At 39.6% G+C, this 21,943-nt stretch overlaps 1 protein-coding gene across 13 annotated transcripts in view; it reads right to left on the bottom strand.

Moving 5' to 3' along the window:
- The window catches only part of ATP2B2 (ATPase plasma membrane Ca2+ transporting 2), a 393,079-nt gene that overhangs the window by 55,374 nt on the left and 315,762 nt on the right, over window positions 1-21,943 (bottom strand). For 11 of the 13 annotated variants that reach the window (XM_066326916.1, XM_066326920.1, XM_066326923.1 and 8 more), the window contains 4 exons: window positions 20,951-20,992; window positions 19,191-19,355; window positions 16,892-17,106; window positions 15,406-15,648 (listed from right to left, as the gene is read on the bottom strand). In XM_066326916.1, coding sequence (XP_066183013.1) covers window positions 15,406-15,648; window positions 16,892-17,106; window positions 19,191-19,355; window positions 20,951-20,992 — 665 coding nt within the window. The remainder of the gene's footprint in view (window positions 1-15,405; window positions 15,649-16,891; window positions 17,107-19,190; window positions 19,356-20,950; window positions 20,993-21,943) is intronic. The other 2 variants (XM_066326927.1, XM_066326924.1) reach the window with 1 other exon arrangement.

Below are 21,943 nucleotides of genomic sequence, written 5' to 3'. Positions count from 1 at the left end.
CATGTAACTCTCCTGTGTTCTACTAGGTTGAACTACTCCTTCAGAATAACAATGACATGAATATTCTAATTTATTAACATAAAACTGAGCTTTGCTAGAACACTATATTTCAACCCAGCATCACAACAGGAAAACAGAGGTAAACAAAAACTTTATAAAATTAAATTTCAAAATATTTCCACTTCATACTCTAATTACTCACACAAAAGACAAAATGGACCAGGAAACAAAGAAATTTTTTTTCGTATAATTAAAAATGCTATATGTAAAAATTAAAATAACCAAGAAGGACGAATGCTGTTCAAACCACATGATATTTCTATTTCTCAATTTCTAATACTGCAAAAGAACTACTAAAGAACTGTGGTCCTATCAGAGATATTCCCTTGCTACATAATTTAATCAATATTTAATGTAAGACATCTTAAGCAAAATTAAAATATCTTAATTTATAACCAAATGTTTCAGCTTTTTGCAGATATGCCTTCCTTCGTCTGACTTCAAGCCGAAACAACAGAGATTAAGAAATGCCTGTTTATCTTCGAAAAAAACTGCAGAATGAAAGGGTGAGGTCTTTTTTAGCCGAGGATTGAGAATAGAAAACTTTGCTCAACTAAATAAAATTTCCCCTTGCAAACCCATTTGCCACCACCAAAAGCCCCTCAAAACCAAGGCAATGTGTTCCAAATCCTGGCTAACAGGTAGGGAACTGCCAGCTCATTACTCAACCAGACAACCTCAAATGAAAGCACAATGAAATCCTCACAAGGGATGTAAAATCTGAAGACTGGAATTGAAAATGTAATTATTTCATAATAACCAAGTATACATGAGAGGTAGCTGTAGTGGCTGCTGAGGCTCCTGAATTACACCATGTTGATATCCTTCAGGGTTATTAAAGTTATTTAAATACCAGATTCTGCCCAAACTTCCTAGAAAAAGGGTAGCAGGAGTTTTGGTCTCATTCTGTATCAGTTTAAGATCTGGCTCATGTGTGCAGCAGCCAGAATGATGGAATTATCCAGGTACAACTGGCACAAACAGCTCTCCCATGACAGCTGGCTGATATTCAAAGACTTCCTGCCTCAGATTAGCTGGGATGCAACTAATTATTTCATTTTGGGGAGGATAATTATTCAATGGCTTTCCCTATCACCTGAAAACGATGCCCAAACAAGGCAATGCTGTGGCACCGTGCCATTCTTCTGCTGGTGCTCAAGGTGTGGGGACAAGTTTGGTCAGCTAGAAATGGACATAAAAATGCTGCATTTCAGCATCTTTGCCTGCAACTCCAGCAAGGCAATCCTCCCCTGAAAAGGGGGGCCAGCTGGAATTAGGGAATGGATCAGGGTGACATTTCCCAGCAGCAAAGCTGAGGGAGCAGCGCTGATGTGGCTCAGTGAATCTCGTGCTCCTTTCAGCTCACAAAGCAGGGACAGGCAAAAAAAAGGGATACAGCCCATGAATTCCCCCATGAGTGACTCTGAAAGAAGGGGAAATCAGGCATGAAGAACAGACCTGAGAGGCTGGTGTGACAGTCCCCCTCTCTTTGAATCTCACTATTTTTACATTCACGGAGAGTTTTGTAATAAAAACCCCTTAATTTTAATAGCAAATAATTTGTCCTTTTAATTTTGAAGGACGTATCTGCCTTTAATTCACTTGAAAAGGAAAAAAAAAATACTGCCAAAACATGAAAAATCGTTGATTCTTCTCACTGGTTTTTAGATGGATATGCCAGGCTTTTACACAATTTTTGAAAAATTAAGAGTTTCTCAGGGCTGTGTCCAGTGGGATTTTGAATATCTCCAGAGAGGGAAATTTCACCACTTCTATACGCAACCCGTGCCAATGTTTGGCTACCCTCATCATTCATTTAAACAAAAAATTACTATTTCTTTCAGCTTCACAACCAGATAAAAAGAGGGACAGCTCTAGCAGAAGTACTTAACCAAAGCTAGATATAACCACATTTATCTATGTAATTAATTTCATTTGGACTAGAGCAAGGTTTTCTGATTTCAAACTACACATAACTGATAACTTTTAAAAACTAAGAATATCTATTCGTAAGGTCCTGAACATGTAATTTAACAATACCTATTCTAAGGAACCAAACACTGACAGAGATGTACATTTATACATCACAGTCCAGCAGTGACTCCATAACCTAAAGTTATGAATTATTCCTCTCTATCTCCTAACCCTGTCTAGGTTGTCTAATTTGAACTTTTTCCTTTTGTAATAAATATTCTACGTTTCGGGATAAAAATATTAAACCGAAGGATGGAACGTCTTTAAATTTAAAAAATAAATTTACATTTTGAAAAATCTCTCCATTCCCAATGGCAATAATTTGTGGCTGGATGTAACCAGGGGTACATTAACACACCACACCACAGTGCAAAGAATGAACTCTGCCTTGTTATGACACTACTGATTAATTCTTAGTTATGATTAGGATCCTCCAAGCCTTGGTGTTTCCAGATGAGATTAAACTGAATTTTACTGGAACAGATTTTTCTCCATATTTCCCTCAGAGGAATCTTGGCATATTTATTGCACTACAAGATATTATTAATCTGTATTTAGAGACCTTCCTTATTGTTATTGATCAAACCCATTCCCACATTCCCTAAATGTGCTATTTCATGACAATTTAGCTCTAACTTTGGAATATTCCCTATTCCCTTTCCAGATATGCCACAGAAAACCTGCACTCTTGTCCTTTTGTACAGCCCCAGGGAACTGGCAATTGTTGGATTTATTCTGGCACCATCTCAGCTTTAACTGTAAAAAGAAGTGTGACAAGTAACCTATATAATCAAAGTAATTAGACACAGCAATGTTAAAAACTTACTTTAATCAATGCATAATTACTTTAACTGTAGTCTAAGTACAAAGATTCAAGTTTTGAGTTTGCTCTAAAGAAAGCCTCAGCATTTCTCCTGTTACCAATACCAGCAGAACCCAGACCAGAGCGGGTCACTGGTTTAACAGGGTCACAGGTCCCCTTAACAAAGGGCAATTTCTAAACCAAATGGCAAAAACTTAAGAGCAGATTAAGAGATTTATAAATTTCTGATGAATTCTTCAATGTATTTGACAAACACTTCCCAAATTGTCACGGGCAAGCAGCAAGCTGAGCGTTTTGCATGAAGTGCAACAAGAGAAATCGCTCCTAATGGCAGGGGGACTGTAATTGGTATCTCCCTAATGGCACTCAAAAGCTGCTACCTCGGGTTAGAGCTGTTAAACTCAGTGTTTTACTACCTCTTGGTCCTTGACTGGCTCTGTGAGAGCTGCAGACAGAGAAAACAGCACAGAAACTGCATGGGGTGGAGCCCATCAGGTAGGAAAAATCCAGTCTGCAAGGCAACATCCCCAGTTCAAAAAGAGTATTCCAAATTAGATCCAACACTGGATTTACATGGGTCTGGCCAACATTAAAAGCCTTAAAGCATCTCTCTTAGGCTCAAACATCACCTTTTAGTTTAAGGGAAAAAGAAATACATTTTCTTTAGTCTAAGCAGGAGCTGTACATTTGGAAAAATGTCCTTGGAGCACACTCTACTACACACTTTAGTAATTTATCAACAGATTTTTCCCTCACCACCTCAACCCTTTCTCCCACCAAGCCAATAGTAATATTCAATGATTCTGACCACATGATCTTCAAAACTCTTCACCTTTAATTAACGGCATAATTCTTTAATCAAAAAACTAATCAAATTTTAAAAAACACCTCCACTGGTATACTAAAACAGAGCCTGAGTTGCCCTTCTGTGCCTGTTTTTATCTGGCCATTATGAATTAATTTCAACCACAAAGTGTAAAACCCGTCACCTATTCCATGGTATCTACATTTACCCATTCTCATTTCTATTTGTGTCGCCTCCTCTAGGCTTTTTAAACTATTTAGACGTGGAAAAAACCAATCAACCAAACATCCCCTTGCACAAAAATCCACCAAAACCCAGTCCCACCATCTGAAAAAATACGAGCTGTGATAATAATCATAATTGAAAAAGAATTTAGTCACGCATTAATAGCAGGAAATGCATGACCTTTACAGATGTGCATCAAAAACCTGAATTTCTATATAAGAAATAAAATTTTCTATAAAACAAAGAGAATTTTCTCCATTCAGTTTTCACATGCAGAAAACTTAACAATGCTTTGGGGATTGTCTGGTTTTCTATTAAATAGAGCCAGATAGGAAAACTAGATTTCTAGAAAGACCAAACCAAAGCAAATATTGATCTTAATCCCTTGCTGCCTTTCTGGTGGCACCACAGCTACAAACATTTGTACAGTCGAAGGAGCTAAATTTAGTCAGTGCAAAGCAAAGCTAGCCTTATGAAAAAGGAGGTTTTTCACTTGATTGAAGCTCCTGATTATAGCCCATTATACTTATAGATTTTCTCTGTTAATAGTACTCATTTCCAGAGTAAGGAAGGAGAAGGGTTCTTCAAGCCACCCATCTCCAAAGGAGTCTAAGAACACCAAGAGCAGATATTCCACTGCTGATACAAAATGGCTCCTCTTTACCAGCACGTATCAGCTGGAACTATTTTTAAATTGGTTTTGGTTTGTTCCATTTGGGGTTTGGGAGGCAAATCGATGAGCTCAAGTGGATTAATTGTCAGCGCAGTGCTCAGCTTATATATTTTCTCAGAGGGACTTTTTTTGCATGATTGGTGGGATAATGTTTGGGATGCATTCTAATTCAGTCCTCTGCCGAGGCCCTCTCCTTGTCAGGACACAGGAATGAATGCCTTGGCTGGGCAGAGGCAGCAGACGGAGGCTGCAGCCAAGTGTGCCTGATTATTCATTCAGGAGGAAACGACAGCAGTGATGGGAGAGAGCTGGTCCTTCTTTAGAGGAAAAACTCTCCCAAGAAAAATCTTGTTTCTCACCTCTTCCAAATGCACAGCCCCTATCACACCAGCATTGCCAGCCTTGGAGTGAGGAGGAAATGGAAAGGGATGCAATAAATGGAAAACGACAGAAAAAAAATAATGGCATAAAAAAATCTGCAGTGGGGCTGTTTACATGCTCAGGACTTTCCTTTGGTGTTATGGCTGATGAGCCACATCTCCTGCCCAATTCTCAACCAGAATTTCCCAAGGATAAGATGTCCCAGTGTCCCCACAAGGACTCACTAGGAGCCAGCCACACTCTACTGCTCTGTGGGTTTGCAGCTGCACAGGTCAGGTGGGTTCACAATATATCCCATTTATCCCATTCCATCTCTTCCATTATTAAGGCAGGCTACAATTTATTCCATTTATCCATTCCATTTCTTCATTTGTTAAGGCAGGACTCTCAGTACTTTTTCCACTTATCTAAATTTTATAATTTCTAGAAGGTTCTTTTCCATGCAAGCTGTTGCACAGCAGCTCTGTCATTTTAGTAGTGATGCTAACGGACTGGATGGCTCTAATTAAGTTAAAATAATCCAACAGCCTTTCCTTTGAAAATTCCTGTTTCCTTTGCAGCTGGGAAAAGGATTTTGTGGGGCACATCTCCTGCCTGCTCCCCGTCAGTCCCAGGCCCCCTGAGAATCGGATCCATCCCACTCAGGTGTCCTTGGGAGCTCCTCACGGATCCCTGGTAATATTTCTCAGGATTCCACCCACTCCCAGAGGTTCTGCTGTCCCAGACACCACCTCTAAAAGCAGAAAGGCCTCAGGAGTTTTGGACACCTTCCCCTACACTCCCAGATAACACAGAAATAAAATTGATGGTGTCCCAAAGGAGCCAAGAGCTTCACATACAAGCAGAGAAAACTGGAAGCTTGAAGAAAAAATGGGCCCCACAAGCAGGAGAAAAGCATAGATTGGAAATTGAAGCATAGATTTTATTTATTATAAATTTAATGCAAATTTTCCGAGCTATCTGTGACTCAAAAAGAATATAATATGTTGCTTACATTAAAAGCAAATTAATAGATCTTATGAAGTGCAAGGTCAGCCACAAAGGATAGCAATGAAAGTCAATTTAAAGGCTAGTTCAAGTCTGCAAATAACTCCTGCCATTTGTTGCTCTGAAATCAACACATTTTCTGCCATAGGCTTTATTCCTGATCCATTCTACTTCAGATCTTGTACCATTTGCAGTTTTTTGGTGATTGTTGACTGTTTTTTCCCCCAGAGGAACAAACCATATTGGAGCTCTGAGAGTAAAAAGAAAACATACTAAAACTGCATTGTAAATAAAATATATATTTACACCATATAAATCTGAAAGGAAATTAATTTCCTCTTTCATTATGAGGTGATTCACCCACTACATTGATTTCTAATCAGCCTGTTTGTGTACCTTATAAAAGCACCACCATTTTCTGTGAAATTGGTATTAAATCATCACATTGGAAGGTATTATCTTCCTGTTCCTGTGACTGAGAGCACAAAGAAAACCCACATTAAACCAAAATGGCCTGAAGTAATTGGTTTATACCCAACCATGTAAAACAAAGCTCCCATCAGGAAAACATGCTCCCTGGGAACATTCCCTGAAAAGGTGTTAATACCACATCCCCCAGCAGCACATCAATCACACAAGGTGTGATGGCTTCACCTCGCAGGGTGTCAGAGGCAGGAAAAAAAGAGCCCAACACATTCAAAATCACTCATTGTGCCAACTTGCTAAAAAAAAAAAAAAAAGAGTCCTAAAATGCTCAGACAACAAGAAGCAATATTTATAAACCCTGATGAAAACACTGTGGAGCATCTTGCAGGAAACAATGATTTTTAAAGCCTGCACTGTTGGGAAGAGGTGGGGGTTATCTCCACAAGTGAATCTTCTCATGCCAGGACCTTGTGCAGAATAAGAATATGGAACATAGGAGAAATAACTGAAAAGAAAATTTTATGAAAGACAATAAGACAAACATTTGTTTCATCGTACCAAGTACAAAATCTAATTTATTCTTTTTCATATCAGCAAGGAAAAAAAAACCCCTAATGTATAAAATGATATTATAAAACAAAAGCTTCTAAGTGACTTTAGACTGACTAACACCTTGCAGTGATATTGACTCCAACAGGAATTAATGGAATCTGCAATTACCAAACTGAAGGCAGAGATGGCCAGGATGAAGGAGGGATTTATTATCATGGATTCTGTCCACTGAGGAAATGCGATGAAACAAAGATGACAAAATGTGGTGAAATGAAGAAATAGAATTTAAGCTCTTGGCTAGAATGGGAATAACTTGTCAAGCAGGATTATTTATGTATCCATCTGCCTTTCCTCTGGCCCAATTTTTTGCTGGGAGTAGCACAGCCACCTTGGCAGAAAAATCAGGAATAAGGGAGGGAGCCGCTGGTGCCCAGTTCATCACAATTCCAGCTCACTGGGGAGGGGATGCGCTCTATCCCAGCACATTTATCCCATATTTTCTTCCCTCCAAAATCTGTATCCTCTGTAGGTATCCTCTCTTTCCTCTGGCAACCAGGGCACCAAATTCCACAGCTTTGGGTACATTGCAGAGGGAGAAGGTGGCCCTGCTCCCAAATTCCCCTCTTTGCTCCAAATTCCTTTCTTCTGCTCCCGAATTCCCCTCTTCCTTGGCAGCTGACTTCATTCCACACCTCACAACTCGCAAAACAAATGAGATTTCATTAAGCCCAGCTTTTTTGGGAAGACAAACCCCTCATGTCAATGGCAGGAGGAGCAGGATAGGCTTAGGGCCTGTCCCAGGCTTTACCCACCCCCGCCTTCCCTAAACACAATGATTTCAATTATTAGGTCAGTTGCTAATTCAGGGAGAAAAGCTGATTTTGTACCTCTCATTCTACCACAACTCCAATGGCAAGTGATGTGTGAAGATCATTACTTTCTGCTAATTACCACTCCTAGAAGTGCAGACCAATTAACTACATCATCTATATCTCTAATAATTATTATTTACACGGTAAATAAGATGGATGCTATAGGTTGTGGGATTTTTTTCCCTTGCCTAATTTAGCCTGAGAAAATGCTTACCAAGGGCTTATAAAACTTTTCAATATGTTGGGGGAGATTTTTTTTTTGTGTGATGATTGTCTTGCTTATATTTAGAAAAGATTCTCTGGCCTGCATAGTCTGTTCCCATCCATAATTTATTGCTTACACAGTTGTGTAATGCTGGGAACAAAAGACAAAAAACAATCAAATTAAGATATAAATTTACCTAAAATAGGAATTATTTTGCCTAGGAAATAAACCCTCTTACAAATATAGAGATTTTAGAAATCGGTCAATGAATTATTTATCAAATCAACCGAATTTTTCATTTAAATGGCTCAAATGCACCATTTAGCTGGAGGATACAGAAGACAATTTAATGCTGCCACCTGAGCTCTTCAAAAAGAGAACACATGCAATTTTCACAAATTTCCAGTACCAAACTAATGTGCTGAAAGCAACCAATAAACGACTTGCAACATTATTCAGAGGTTGTTTCATTCCTGATTCCTGGGATGCTTTTCCTGATCTAAATCCACCCCTTCTGGTGCCACCCTGAAAATCACACAGGGTATCAGAGGGTATCAACACATTCAAATCATTCATTGTGCCAACATACTTTGTTTAAAAAAGAAAAAAAAAAAAAAGGTCTAAAATGCTCAGACAACAAGAAGCAATATTTATAAATCCAGATGAAAATACTGTGGAGCATTTGCAAGGAAACAGGGATTTTTAAAGCCTGCACTTTTGGGAAGAGCTGGAGGTTATCCCCCACAAGTGAATCAAGCAGATTTTCCTCTGTGTTTCTCCTGGTATCCCGTATTTAGTAATTATTTGCACCCCTAAGGCTGCAGGATCTGAACTGTAAAACCTGGAGCAGTTCCTCCAAATGCCCTTGGTCTTTTTCAGACAGGGAACGAAAAGGAGGATCCTTGAATTTCTCACCAGTTCCTCCCAGTACATTTTTCTCAGCCATTTTCTGGATGGCTTTAATTACATGAAAAGAGGATTTTAGGATTCAAATGTATTCCACGGTGCACGAAGGTGATTCCAGCCTGTCTCTCCTCCCTCATCCAAAAACCAGTGGCACCAACAATGAGCTGCTCCAGTGCCATTACATGGGCTGAGGGGAAAAAAAATTAAGTATTTCTTAATGCTTACTGATTTCCTGCATTATTTTATGACGATAAAAACCTTTGACAAGACCTAGCCTTCTATAAAATACCTGTTAAATAGCACTTTTCCTCCTCACCAGCCTTAAAACACAAAGTATGAAATTGTGACAGAGTGTCTGAAGGGAGAATTCACTTTTGAGCACAGCCTGAGGAAAGGAAGCAGAGAATATAAACATTCTGAAGGATGGTCACTGCTGAATTGTCACCAAAATTCCCCTCAAGCCTTCTGTACCAACACCAGCATTGCAAAGCTCCCTGTGGACACAGCTTGGATTTGTGCAGCACACACGGTGCAGAAAAACAGGGGAAACCACATTGTAAACAGAGGAGCACAATGTGGAGAACTCATGCAAACTCTTCTGCTGCCAGTTCAGAACGAGCCCCTTCCCTCCCTTCCCTTCCTTCCCTTCCTTCTTCCTTCCCTTCCTTCCCTTCCCTTTTCTTCCCTTCCCCTTCCCGTCCCTTCCCCCTTCCCTTCCCTTCCCTTCCCTTCCCTTCCCTTCCTTCCCTTCCTTCCCTTCTCCTTCCTTCCTTCCCTTCCCTTCTTCCTTTCCTTCCCTTCCTCTCCTTTCCTTTTCCTTTTCCTTTTATTTCCTTTCTCCTTTCCTTTCCTTCATTTCCTTTCCTTTCTTTCCTCCTTTTGTCCTTTCCTTTCCTTTCCTTTCCTTCCTTTCCTTTCCTTTCCTTTCCTTTCCTTCCTTTCCTTTCCTTTCCTTTCCTTTCCTTTCCTTCCTTTCCTTTCTTTCCTTCCTTTCCTTCCTTTTCCTTTCCTTCCTTTTCCTTCCTTCCTCTTTCCTTCTTTCCTTCTTCCTTTCCTTCCTCTTCCTTTTCCTTTCCTTTCCTTTTCCTTCCTTCCTTTCCTTCCTTCCTTTCCTTTCCTTTTTCCTTTTCCTTTCCTTTCCTTTTTTCTCTTCCCTTTTCCCTTCTCTTCCCTTTTCCCCCTCAATTTACCCTCCCTTCACCTCTGTTTTTGGTGTTCTCTCTCCTTTTCCCATCACCTCTTTGCTCCCAAAGCTCTGGCACCAGCAGGGCAGCCTGAACTGGCCACTCGACCACCTAATAAATTACAGTTTTTGGTTTTTTTCTTCTCCTTCAAATTAACAGCTGGAGCTGCCACTTGTGCCTTGAAGTCAGTGGCAGAAGGAAAAAATGGGATTCATGCCATGCCAGTTACTCTGTTGTCATTTAAATCATCATTAATGAAACTTTTCCTCAATCTATCCTTATTTAATGTTTCACCCGCTTCTGTGTCCATTTCTCTCTTCATATTTTGTGTCTGGAGGAGTTTTTAAAACTATTTATTTTGACTCATTTTTAGCAGCAATGGGGGAAATAAGCTGGATGAAATAAGAGACAGTTTGAACCTTCATGTGCAGCAAAAATGAATGGGGAAATCATCTGTACTTGAACACAAGAAACAAAGGGCCTGAAAATCGGTTTTAAACAAACCATACCTGAGAATAAAAATATCTTTGAAATTCCATATGCCAAAATAACTCAGAAAGGCAGTTTGGAGGTCAAAAGCTCTTTTCTTATGGTTCTCCTTGGAATAAAGAAGGGAAATTCTGTTGGCACATAACAGCAGTTTCATTTAGCAGAGAGCCCTTGGCAGACAGCTCTGCTGCTGTAGCCTCAGGCCACAGAAATTCCCTCATTTCTGTTGGTAGGTGTGACCTAATCTCATCTGTTGGGCTTGAGCTTTTGTAAAAATGAAATTAAAAAACCCTTTCCTAAACAGTCAGGGTCTCCTTCTTCTTTTCTGTTTGCAAAGCAAAACTTCAATAAATTCAGAGACACATTAAAAAAATTAAATATATATATATACAACATATAAATAAGGTAGATAGATAAATGAAATCTCTATTCTCTGTCAGATGAGAATTAGGGACCCACAAGCCAACCACTGTAAAAAAGTGACATTTCAATCCTCCTTCCCATCTCTAATAACTTTCCATTAAAGTGGGGAAATGTATGGGAAAAATCCATAAACATACCTACTGCACCTCAAGTTTCAAAATGATTTGGTAGGAAACTTCCAAACATCCATATTCCTCAAAACATACTCTTTGGAGGGGAAAAAAGTTCCTCTTAGAAGTTCTTCTTAAAAAAAAAAGGTGCTTTTTTAAAAGGAGGCCTTACTATATTGAAATTGTTGGCTTATGAACGGTAAAAGGAAATTCCAGGAATTTTCTGTTCCCTAAATAATATATATGTAATTATTGAGACAATACTTTAAAATCTGATTAAAACAAATTTTAAAAGTCAAGGTTAATTGAAGTATTTGATGAAATAAAACTCAATCTTTGAATAAATAAATAATAAATCTCAAAGAAACAGCATATTTTGCACTTTGCACACCTTCTCCAAGGCTGTTCCTGACAAGAACATTGTGTCTCCCAAAAATCAGAGACTTGTTCTTACTTGGGATGCAAATATACTTTCCCAAATAAAAAGAACTTTAGCTACAACATCCACGTTCCCAATCCCAGCAATAGATTTGCATCAATTCTTGCAAAGCAGCTTTTGGTGCTAAAATCTTATTTTCCATCCTTCCACCATTTCACTTTTGTAGAATGTCATCACTTCTTATGGCTTCTATATATTATGAAAATATTATTCTAATAATAATTCTAATATATTATTATCTATCTGCTCTGCCTTTCAGCTGCAATAAAACTGTCTGGACTCTTCGTGTTTTATTTCATTTTCTCCTTTAGGTTTTATCCCACAATGGCCCTTTTGTCCCAAAGGGACAAAAAATGTCCCATTTCTCAGGTCCTGTTCATAACTTGATGGATATTTGCTAACATATAGACAACATATTTTTATTTTTTTTCCCTCTGGGAAAAGGGAGTGAATGTTTTGTGCTTTTCTCCTCAACTGGTTCAAGGTTTGCCACCAAATCGTGCCACGCTCTGTGCAAACGCACCAAATCACCACCAGGACAGCCCTAAAAACTCCCGTAAAATCCCAGATATTCACCCAGCACAGGCTAAAGGAGCTTTCATCCCTACAGCACCCATCGAGCAGCAAATAAAATGTTGTGTTAGGATCCTCCCAATGACGTCTCCCAGCTGGGTCTTTTCCACTGGTGCTGAAAATCCCTCAGCTAAACCCTAACTGTAGTGTCTTCTTAATCAGGCACATCACACCCAGCCAACAGGAATCACGCCCAGCCAGGAAATTAAAAGAAGAAATACCTTTCTAATTAAAACTGAAATTATGAAAGCGAGAGTTGCACGGAAAAGTTCAAATCAGTGGTTTTGGTGGGGGTTTTTTGGAGTCTCTGTTTTCATCACTGCTCCCTGATATCCAAGATCAATGTGCTCCTGCTTCAAGTGCAATTAAAGCATCCCCGAAATGCAAATTTTGCTCTCAGAGTGAGAGCCTTTGCAGTCCCCAGCACAGCTCACAGGCAAAAGCGTGCAAAAATACTTTCATTTCCATGTGGAAACAGGAACACTGAACAGAAAGGTTTGCTGGAGAACAGCTTCACACAAACAGCAGAAAAGCTGACTCTGAAGAGAACAGGATTCAAAACCAGCTCACCCAGCAACTTAATCTTGGAAAGCAGTAACAGAGCTATATTTAATGATGCTATTGTTCAGATGGAATAATTTGTGTTTAACTTCTCAGGGAAATTCAAATCTTTTATGCCAAGCACTGATATTACTCCCCTTTTTATTTTTATCAATGGTTCAATTGCCCCTTAATCAAAAGACAATACAAGAGGGAATATTTCTCATTCAGCAGAGCACTTTGACTAATTTTATGGTCCATATGTGATCCCTCTGAACAGAAGTTCACACAAAGAGCAATTTACAGCACACATGTAGCTGGGGAGCTAAAAATAGAATATGCAGATCTCAGTCTTGGCAACAGAACCCTCACAATGCCCTTTGGGTTTCAGCTGATATTCACAATTTGATTAACATGCTCTAAGAACGAGTGCACGAGCCTGCATTCTGTATGAGCAGGAAGGAAAACAATTCTGTATATTTATCCTGGAAACAACTCCCTCAGGTATTTTTTTTTACTGTATTTATTTGGGAATGCAAAATGGGCTATGGAAAATATCTTGTATCATAAAGTTAGCTTGCTATAAACTGTGAACAAAATTGAAATCCCCTGAGGTTGGAGCTGTGGTTCTCGTGGTGTCTATGTTACAAAGCTTCAGCTCATAAAATCTAAAAGATCACCATTAATTTTAAACAGATAAGTTCAAGCAGTCACAGACCTGTATTCAGAAGATTTCACCTCTTTATCAGTTTAGAATCAGTCTCTGTGCAAAGCTTAGTAAGTACTGAAATGGTGAAATATTGACTCTTTTTAATAGGCACATAGAACTAATTCCAACAAGTAGCAATGACACCAAATCAGAGTTAAAAAAAAATAATCAAAATTATATTGAGACCAATTTAGAGGTAGTATTGACCAGAAATGTTTCAGTAATCACAAGAAAAAAACAGATTATTAAACTTAATATTCAGATGTGGAAAATCTGATGATTTCCTATTTACTCCGGGATTCAGAGGGGGTGAACTGGTGTGGAAGCTGAGCACTGGTGTGGAAACTTTGGTTTCTGGCTTTGATCTCAAAATGAACAGCAAAATATAAAACTCTGTATAAGCCTCTGCCAATCACACCTGACTGAAAAGCCAACCCCCTGCCTGCCCTGCTGCTCCTTGGGAACGAGGAAAATTCTGCTGACATTGGGAACAGTGTCCAAGAGCCTTGCCAAAGACAAACTCTGTGCCTTGTCTTAATCCTGGCTGTTCAGGGTGCTTTATTCTTTTTCTCCAGGAGGAAGCACCTAAGCTGACTTAGGCTGTAACAACGTGTAAACAACCAAGGAATATTTTCTTCTCCCCAGCAATCAAATTTTACATTGATTTGTGAGAGCAGGAATTACCCAGCAACAGCAACCTGTTCTTGCTTGTTCAGAAGTGCACAAATGAAATTCAAGGAGCTGCTGCCATAAAATATCCACTCTGAGTTATGACACTCTGAGTATTTGTTTTCTCTGATTGTATTTTAAAAGACCACTTTTAAAACAAACATGAAGTACATGCCTGGCTTTATTCTGCAGCTCAGCACAGACCTATAAAAAGGACAATACTCATATTCATAAACTAAAAAGATAAAAAAAAAATCTATTTGTTCAGCAACGTTAACATTCGGCTTGACCTTTCAAAGAACAAATCTATTGGAATTGCAAAAATTTTCAGTCTCTTAATTAGCTCTGTACAGAATAATCCAATGCCACAAGCAAACAGGATATTTCCATTCTGGCCTCCTGTACAGAATGAATAAAATACTTCAGGAAGCAGCTAACTTGAAACTAGAATGAGTGAAGGTCATTAACCTTCTTGATTTAACCAATCCAATTTGTGCTCTTGGGCATTAATTGAAATTTCTTAGACACACAAAAATCCTTTTGCACATATGAAGGCTCAGTGAAAACCAGATGTGTTACCACACATTTGTGTTCACAAGTTTATCTGTACCAAACCTGGGCCAGCCCAATCTAATGACAGGAGTTTTTTGAAATGTCTCATGGTCTTGTACTCTTAAATAAATATCTGTCCTTGAAAAACAACCAAAAATACACAGTTTTTAGAGTACCTGTTCTCATTTTGAGGACCTCAAAAGTATTTAATGCTCTGAAATCAACGAGAAGATGTTAAAGAATTAATACTTAAAAAAAAAAAAAAAAAAAAATTACATCTTCTTGTTGCACAGCATCCCCCCCACGAGCAGGTAGGTGTTTTCTATATAAGGAGAAGGGTTCCAGTTTCACCTTAGGACTTTGAAGGGAAGAACATAAGAAGTTTCTATGTTCTCCTGACTGTAATTGGCTCGGTGCCAAGACAAGAACATCAATAGGTTTCTTTAGCTGTTTCTCAGAAATACAGCTATTTATTATTGGGCTGTTTGCCAAAAACCCCACCTAAATCATTCAATATTTAAGGAAGAGCAGGAGGCTTCTCAGTTCATTTTTGGGGGGCTGTAGCAGGTGTGTGGGAGCCCCTCTCTACACTGTGCACAGCTTTGTTCTTTTGTTTCGTATTATTTTCTTCTTTTATTAAAATCATTTTGCTTTTTCAAGACACGCTCAATCACGCCATCTTGTAAATTATTTTAAGCCATTTCTGTGAGGTGCTGGACACCCTCAGAGCATGCCGGGCCCTCATGGGCTCGGCGAGAATCCCAACAGCTCCTTCTGCTAGGCCTCACTCCATCGCTCAAAAAAACCCAAAAAGGCGCCTGTACTCACCAGGATTTTTGTAGTGTAAGCACTGTTGATGGCAATCGCGTTGACCAGCAGCTCCATGGTTTTGGCAGGGATGGAGTCGGGCTCGGGGATCTCCTTGTAGTGCACGTCGCCCACGTAGGCCTGCACCACGGTCATGCGGTTGGTGGTCAGCGTGCCCGTCTTGTCCGAGCAGATGGCCGTGGCGTTGCCCATGGTCTCGCAGGCGTCCAGGTGCCGCACCAGGTTGTTGTCCCTCATCATTTTCTGAGGGGAAACCCACCAGAAGCCAATTAAGAAACCCTTCGAGGTTGGCTTTGACAGGTTTTTAGTCATAGAAAGCAAAGCGGCCCACGGTTAGTCTCGCTGGTGGGAATGTGACATTCTCCAAACCAGAGCTTTGGGTGAGAGCCAATAACCCCCAGTTACAGACAACCAAGCTGTGCCCATCCCTGAGGTAATTTTGCCTTCGATAAACTTAAAAGAGCTGCATCATTTTCCTGCAGGAAGTTTGCATTTGGAACAGAAGAGATGAGCTAAAGGAACAAGAGGTAACAGAGTTTTTCAAACATTATCATTACAGCAAACATCATCGTTATAGCAAAAATTTGGGGTTTTTCCATTATGCTTCTTGGAATGCCAGGATATTATCTGGCAGCATGAAGATGGAACACATATTTTGGGGGAAAAGCAAAAGGGAAAGAGAAAGGGGAAAAAAAAGGGTGTCAGAGGAAGGACATCAGGAGGATGAGAAAACATTTTCAAAGCAGCTACATGCTTTATCAGCAAAACTCCATCTTTGAGACTTGCTCCTTTTTCCTAATAATGTGATATTTGGCTACGTAGAAGCCAAGAGATTCCTTTCTAAACTTCTTAAGTTATTTTGTTTACATGCTAAATGGAAATAAACCTTACACCATCTTCATCTAAGATTCCCAGAATGTTTAAATCATCTGATTAAATTGCTCAAGTAATCCCCAAGTCCAGGATGTTAATCCTCTTTAATTTCCTAATAGAACCATTTACATTGACTTCAAAGAACTGCAACCGCATTTAAGAAAAGTACATGAAAGCTTCAGTGAAACTCTTAAATTCTTTGAGAAACTGCAATTTCTCTCAGAAGTGTTCCCGAAGACTTCAAATCCTTGTCAAAACTTTGTGCAATTGCACAAGAAAATTTGAATACAAAATTATTCTCTATCAAAAGACTGGACCATTTTCAGAGTACATTCTGCTCAATAAATTCCTTGTTCTTTGGAAATTAAGTAGGCATTTCTACTGCTTGATATTCCTGCAATGTGCAGTCTTAATGAGATGTGTTGGAAGATACATTTGCATTTTTGTTAGAAATACTTTCAGTATAAGTTTTCTTTAAAGCAATTCATGAACATTTTGAGCAAATAATTTTCAGACCGTTTTTCATCACATCTGCTAAAACCTGAGGACCAATTCAGTAGTGAACTCAAGCAAACAGCATTTTTCTCCCTGGATTATGCTGAAAGTCTCTTACCTTTACAGAATAAGCCAGAGAAATAGTGACAGCAAGTGGGAGTCCCTCAGGAACAGCAACCACGAGCACAGTAACACCAATAATGAAGAATTTAACAAAATACTGAACGTAGACAGGAGTGCACTCAGGCAACCACTGCTTCTTGTTGACCACAAAGGTGTCAATGGCAAAATACAGTACCAAGATGATGACAGTGATGGCAGACATCACCAGACCTGGGAGGAGAAATCACCAGTTACCATAAACCCAAACATCGCTGAGAACACGAGCAATTAGAAACTGGAATTTGATAGGAAATTCTTTTTTCTTCGTCACATTTTTCCCCAATAACAACGATGAACTGCACAAGGAAGAAAAACCACTGCCATCATATATTTACAGCAATCATACATTCCAGTGCACAAGAAATTCTAGGGAATTCATTTTTAAGCACTTACTGCTGCCTTTAAAACTTCCCAAGCAGTGCAGGAGTTCTGCTGTCACTTACGCTAAATTTATTCAATTTAGCTCATTACTTTGCTTGGTATAACATTTATCTGTCCTTTTAACCCCCATCTTTTACAAATTACTTGTCTGTCCATATTTAAACACCTTTCTTCTAAATCAGTTTATCTTTAGAGGCTTGAGCACAAGAATCTCCCATAGTTTATGCTGCTGTATAAAATACTGTAGAAAAGCCTCACAGATATGTCTTGGTGAATACAAAGAGACAATAATGCAGAATTATCCACAGGACAGTTTTTCACTGAGTTTCTTTAAAATGTGACGAATACTGGTGTTTCCAAGGTGCCCCTTTTCAAGGGAACATCTGCAGAGTGTGTATTTTCATGAGCAGAGGTTCCAAAGAGGCAGACACACCAATAAATATTTCACAGAATTGACAAAATATCCCAAGCATCCCATTCACTCTCTCAATGGCACAGACTGCTGGGATTGCCCTCCTGCTCCACAGTTTTGCCCCTGGGTTTGAGGGCAAAATTCCCATTATAGCCTCAGCTCTGCCTTGCTCTGACCAGCAATGTTTGGCAGATTTGTGAATGCAGTTAAGCCTGAATAAATTAATTTCTCCCCAATGAGATCACAGAGTAGAAGGAGAGTGTCGTGAATCTTTTGTCTTAACTGCAGTTTGAAAAAAAAAAAATCAGTAAAGCTGAAGGATGCTAAGATTGACAGGAAACAGATGAGGCAGGGAGATCACTCTTTGCCAGAGGATAAAGGGAAATCCATTAAGATATTCTACTGGCAAATACTCCTGACAAGGCAATACATCCCCCTATATTTCTCAACGCCAAAGAAAAACCAAATGAGGCAATGATTAATTAATTTAATTCCTGTTCCTTGCCACATTCTGGTCAGAAATCCCTACACAATTACTCTAAAAGTGATGTTCACGTGCCTGCCAAAATACCAAAGAGAGCAGAAGTCAAGGCAGTGCAGAAAGGTATTTAACCCAAGGAATTAATCATCAAGGGAAACAAAGAAGAGAAGCTGGGGGAATGTGAGTTGGGGCAAGGCCTTAAATTGGATATCAGGGATGATAATCCCAGATTCAGTCACATTCTGCTCATGCAAAGGGAATTGGCATCATCGGGTTGTGTGATCAGCTCCTGTGATGAGCCTAAAAAGGATGGGAAGGGGAGAGACCAGACTGGGGAAAAAGGCTGAGATAGAACAGAAGTAAAGGGATCTTGTAGAGCCTCAGCCAAGGAGCTGAGAATAAAAACTCTTTAATACCATGAGAAAAACTAACCTAAGGAACTTTAGGCCCTTATGGATGGAAGATTGCCCCTCTATACCTATGTGTTGAAGAAATGTTGCTTCCAACACCGGAAACCACGTGGTTCTGGGTACAGGAGTCAAAAGATGTGTCGTGCTTGGGGAGGAGGCAGGAACGTGAATATTTTGGGAGAACAGAATGCTTTTGGAATTCATGAAAGGGAAATACTGTGTGAGTGATGTTTTGAGATGGTATTAGAGATTCTGAAACTGTGTACTCCCAAGTTCTGAGGGGAGAGGAAATTAAATATGTAATTACTGCACTTGGGAATATTAACTCAGAGAAAAGCTGCATTTCATTTTGATTCAAATACTCATTACAATCCAAGTTGCCCAAAGCTCCTTGACTGTCAAAGCTGATTTTTAGAAGATCTTTGGCACCACATACGCCCCTTAGAACGGCTTTGTGATGACCCATTTCCAAATTTTGCAGTAAAAAAGGGCCTGCCCCTTTTCAGAACCATTTGCTTGCCAGCTCTTTGCCTCTTGTGACCCAGAGGGGTTTGGTGTCACCCAGCCATACCTGCTTTGCCAATCTGCACTGCCAGCTTGGTCAGCTTTCCCTGAAGGACGGATTTCTCTTTCTTGTGCATGTTGGATTTCTTCTTGTCCTTGTCGTCTCCCTCTCCCCCTTCTGCGCTCTTCAGCGGCTGCATCTCCATGGCAGCAGCCCCGTCCTGCTGCTTGGCTGATAATGCAGAAGAAAAACTGTTACTCCAGAGCTTCATCCCTTCCTTTTCTCCGTGTTCATCCTCTCTGGATCCAGCCAGCATCACTGGGGCTGGCTGGAACAATCTCTGCCAGGGACGCCCTTGGCTCCAGCACATCGCTCAGGACACATGGGGATTTGGGCTGGAAAACCCAAATAAATTGGGTTTATCCCTCATTTTTACCCCCACCCATGACGCTCTGGGCCATACACATATATGCCACTGAATGCCTTGCACGTGACTTGGCAGGTGACAGCATCAGCACTGCAGGATTCCCTGGAAGAGCCGAGCTCAGGTGCTTTGACAGATCCATATTTCTTTGAATTTGGGGACGTCTCTTAGAATGCAATGCCCTCTCAAATTCACATTTCCAATGCAAACCCTTAGAAGGCCATGTGGCTGCACAGATGGCCTGTGTGTCACCTCCCTGGGCTGCAGGAGCACCTCGGTGACCAGGGGACCTAATTCTGCCATCCACCACTCCAGAAAATCCCTGAGTTATAAAGTTTTCCTCAGCATTCTGTGATCAAGTAACTCAACTCTCAGGTCTAATGGTGGTGGCATCACCATTCCCCCCCTAAAAACACACATAGTTTCAGGGCTGATCCCTCCTTTCCTGACAGAATGCCAACAGAAGGAAACTTTATTTTGATGTGTTTCTGAAAGGCAATGACATTGCAGTGGATATATGTGCATGTATCTGGTTTATACTGAGCACAATAAATAAAATAGGATGAGATGAAACAGCTTTGTCTTCATGAAGAGATTGTACAAGACCGTGCTTGTTTGACCTGGAAATCTAATTTATCTACCTGGCCTGAATGCTTATTATTTAATAGCATTTTATTTGGTACTTTTGTACCAGGAACCACTGAGTTTCTCTATCCAGTTTCTGAGCCATCACCTTTGTAATGTTCAATATTACGTGAGAAGAGAAAATTATCATTTAATTTGGTATAACCCAAAGAACTCTTGATAGCTGTGTGTTATATTAAAAAGGGAACCATGACTTTGCTTCAGAGAAAGCAAAATATTGATTCCAGTTTCTTCCTGACATTGTATATTAAATAAGAAACTCCTCAGACTCTCAATCTTCCTGTTGCTTATCCTTATAAAAAGGCTTTTACACTGCTAGATAACACTCTGGCTTTCAGGTTTCTTTTTTTTATTGCTTTGCCTTTTCCCTGCAAATGAAGAGATGTCCAGACAATGCCATCAGACACCAGAGATAATGAGACATAAAAAAACTGGGCTGGAAAACCACTAACCATACATAGGGTACACAACTTGCACAGGAAAAATTAATTTGAATGAGCATTGTGAGATGAAAGCTACACCTATAAATGGTTCATTTAAAATCCTCCTCTCCTAAACCTCTGCAACTCGTGGAAGTTACAATCTCTTTGGTAGGTTTTTGATTGGGGTTGGTTGTTTGGGGTTTTCCTGGACACTCTGCATGAGCAATAAGGGCCAGTTTCACACACAGGCACAGATCACAGGTTCTCACTGTACTTGGGGACAGGATTGAACTACATGCTAACAACACAACTTCCTGAATAGGAAAGAAGATTACCTTTGTTCTGGTTGTTCTCCATATTCCCATCCTGCATCTTGCCTAAATGATGAAAAATTCCAACAGACAACAGACAGTAAACAACCTTCAGCCGAGACAGAACAGGAAAATGGGAATTTCAATCAATGGGAGACAAAAAGCCATGAGCACATCACGGGCACCTGGGCACCATCCCCTGCCCTCACACCTGCACTCACAGGAGGGGCCAACCCAGCTGGGCACATCTGAGGAATTCCAGCCAAGCTCAGGGTTGGAACATGTTAAATCCTAGATATCAGCACATATTTTTGAGGAATCTGCATAAATTCAGAGGGGGAAACTAATAAAGTGGATCTGGTGGGAAAATGAATGGAAATTATATTCCTGAGCTGGTGTTTCAGAGGGCTGGGACTTAAAAAACTCTGGCACGCACCAGTGTAGAGTATGACTTTCTTAAGGAAATCCAGAATTAAATTAATCACATTACTAAATTGAGAAAAAAATAGAAACAATCATGTTAATAAATATAAATAAATAAATAAAAATGTAAATCAGATAGGATTTTAAAATTACGTTTTCCTTGCTTGGTTGTACTAATTAGCAAATTTCTTCTGGAAATACAAGTGCCAGGTGACTTAAATTCAGATTTATCCTGAACACAGATTTACCAAGTGCCTCTTTAATTTCCAGCTTGACATTTTATCCACAAACAGTTTTACCACAGCAAAGTGCTTATTCCTTTGCACCTTTTTTTTAACTGGAAATGTCATCAGAAAGTGTGCATGAAATAAAAATGGCAAAATGTATGAATCACATACAGAACTTTGGTATTCAGAACAACTAAAGGTTTTTAAATCTATCCAGAATTCCTTGGTGGGATCCCTTACGAAACTTTCACAGTAATTATATGAATTTATGGGAAACACTACAACAAATATTATTTCAAAATGGATGACAGTGTCTTTTGGTAGTTATGTAGAATGCACAATAAAAATGATGCTAAGGAAAATTGAG

The sequence above is a fragment of the Sylvia atricapilla genome, chromosome 11 (genome assembly GCF_009819655.1).
Source record: "Sylvia atricapilla isolate bSylAtr1 chromosome 11, bSylAtr1.pri, whole genome shotgun sequence".
Lineage (NCBI taxonomy): Eukaryota > Metazoa > Chordata > Aves > Passeriformes > Sylviidae > Sylvia > Sylvia atricapilla.
The sequence above is the reverse complement of the archived record's forward strand: the minus strand, read 5'-3'. Positions and strand labels throughout refer to the sequence as shown.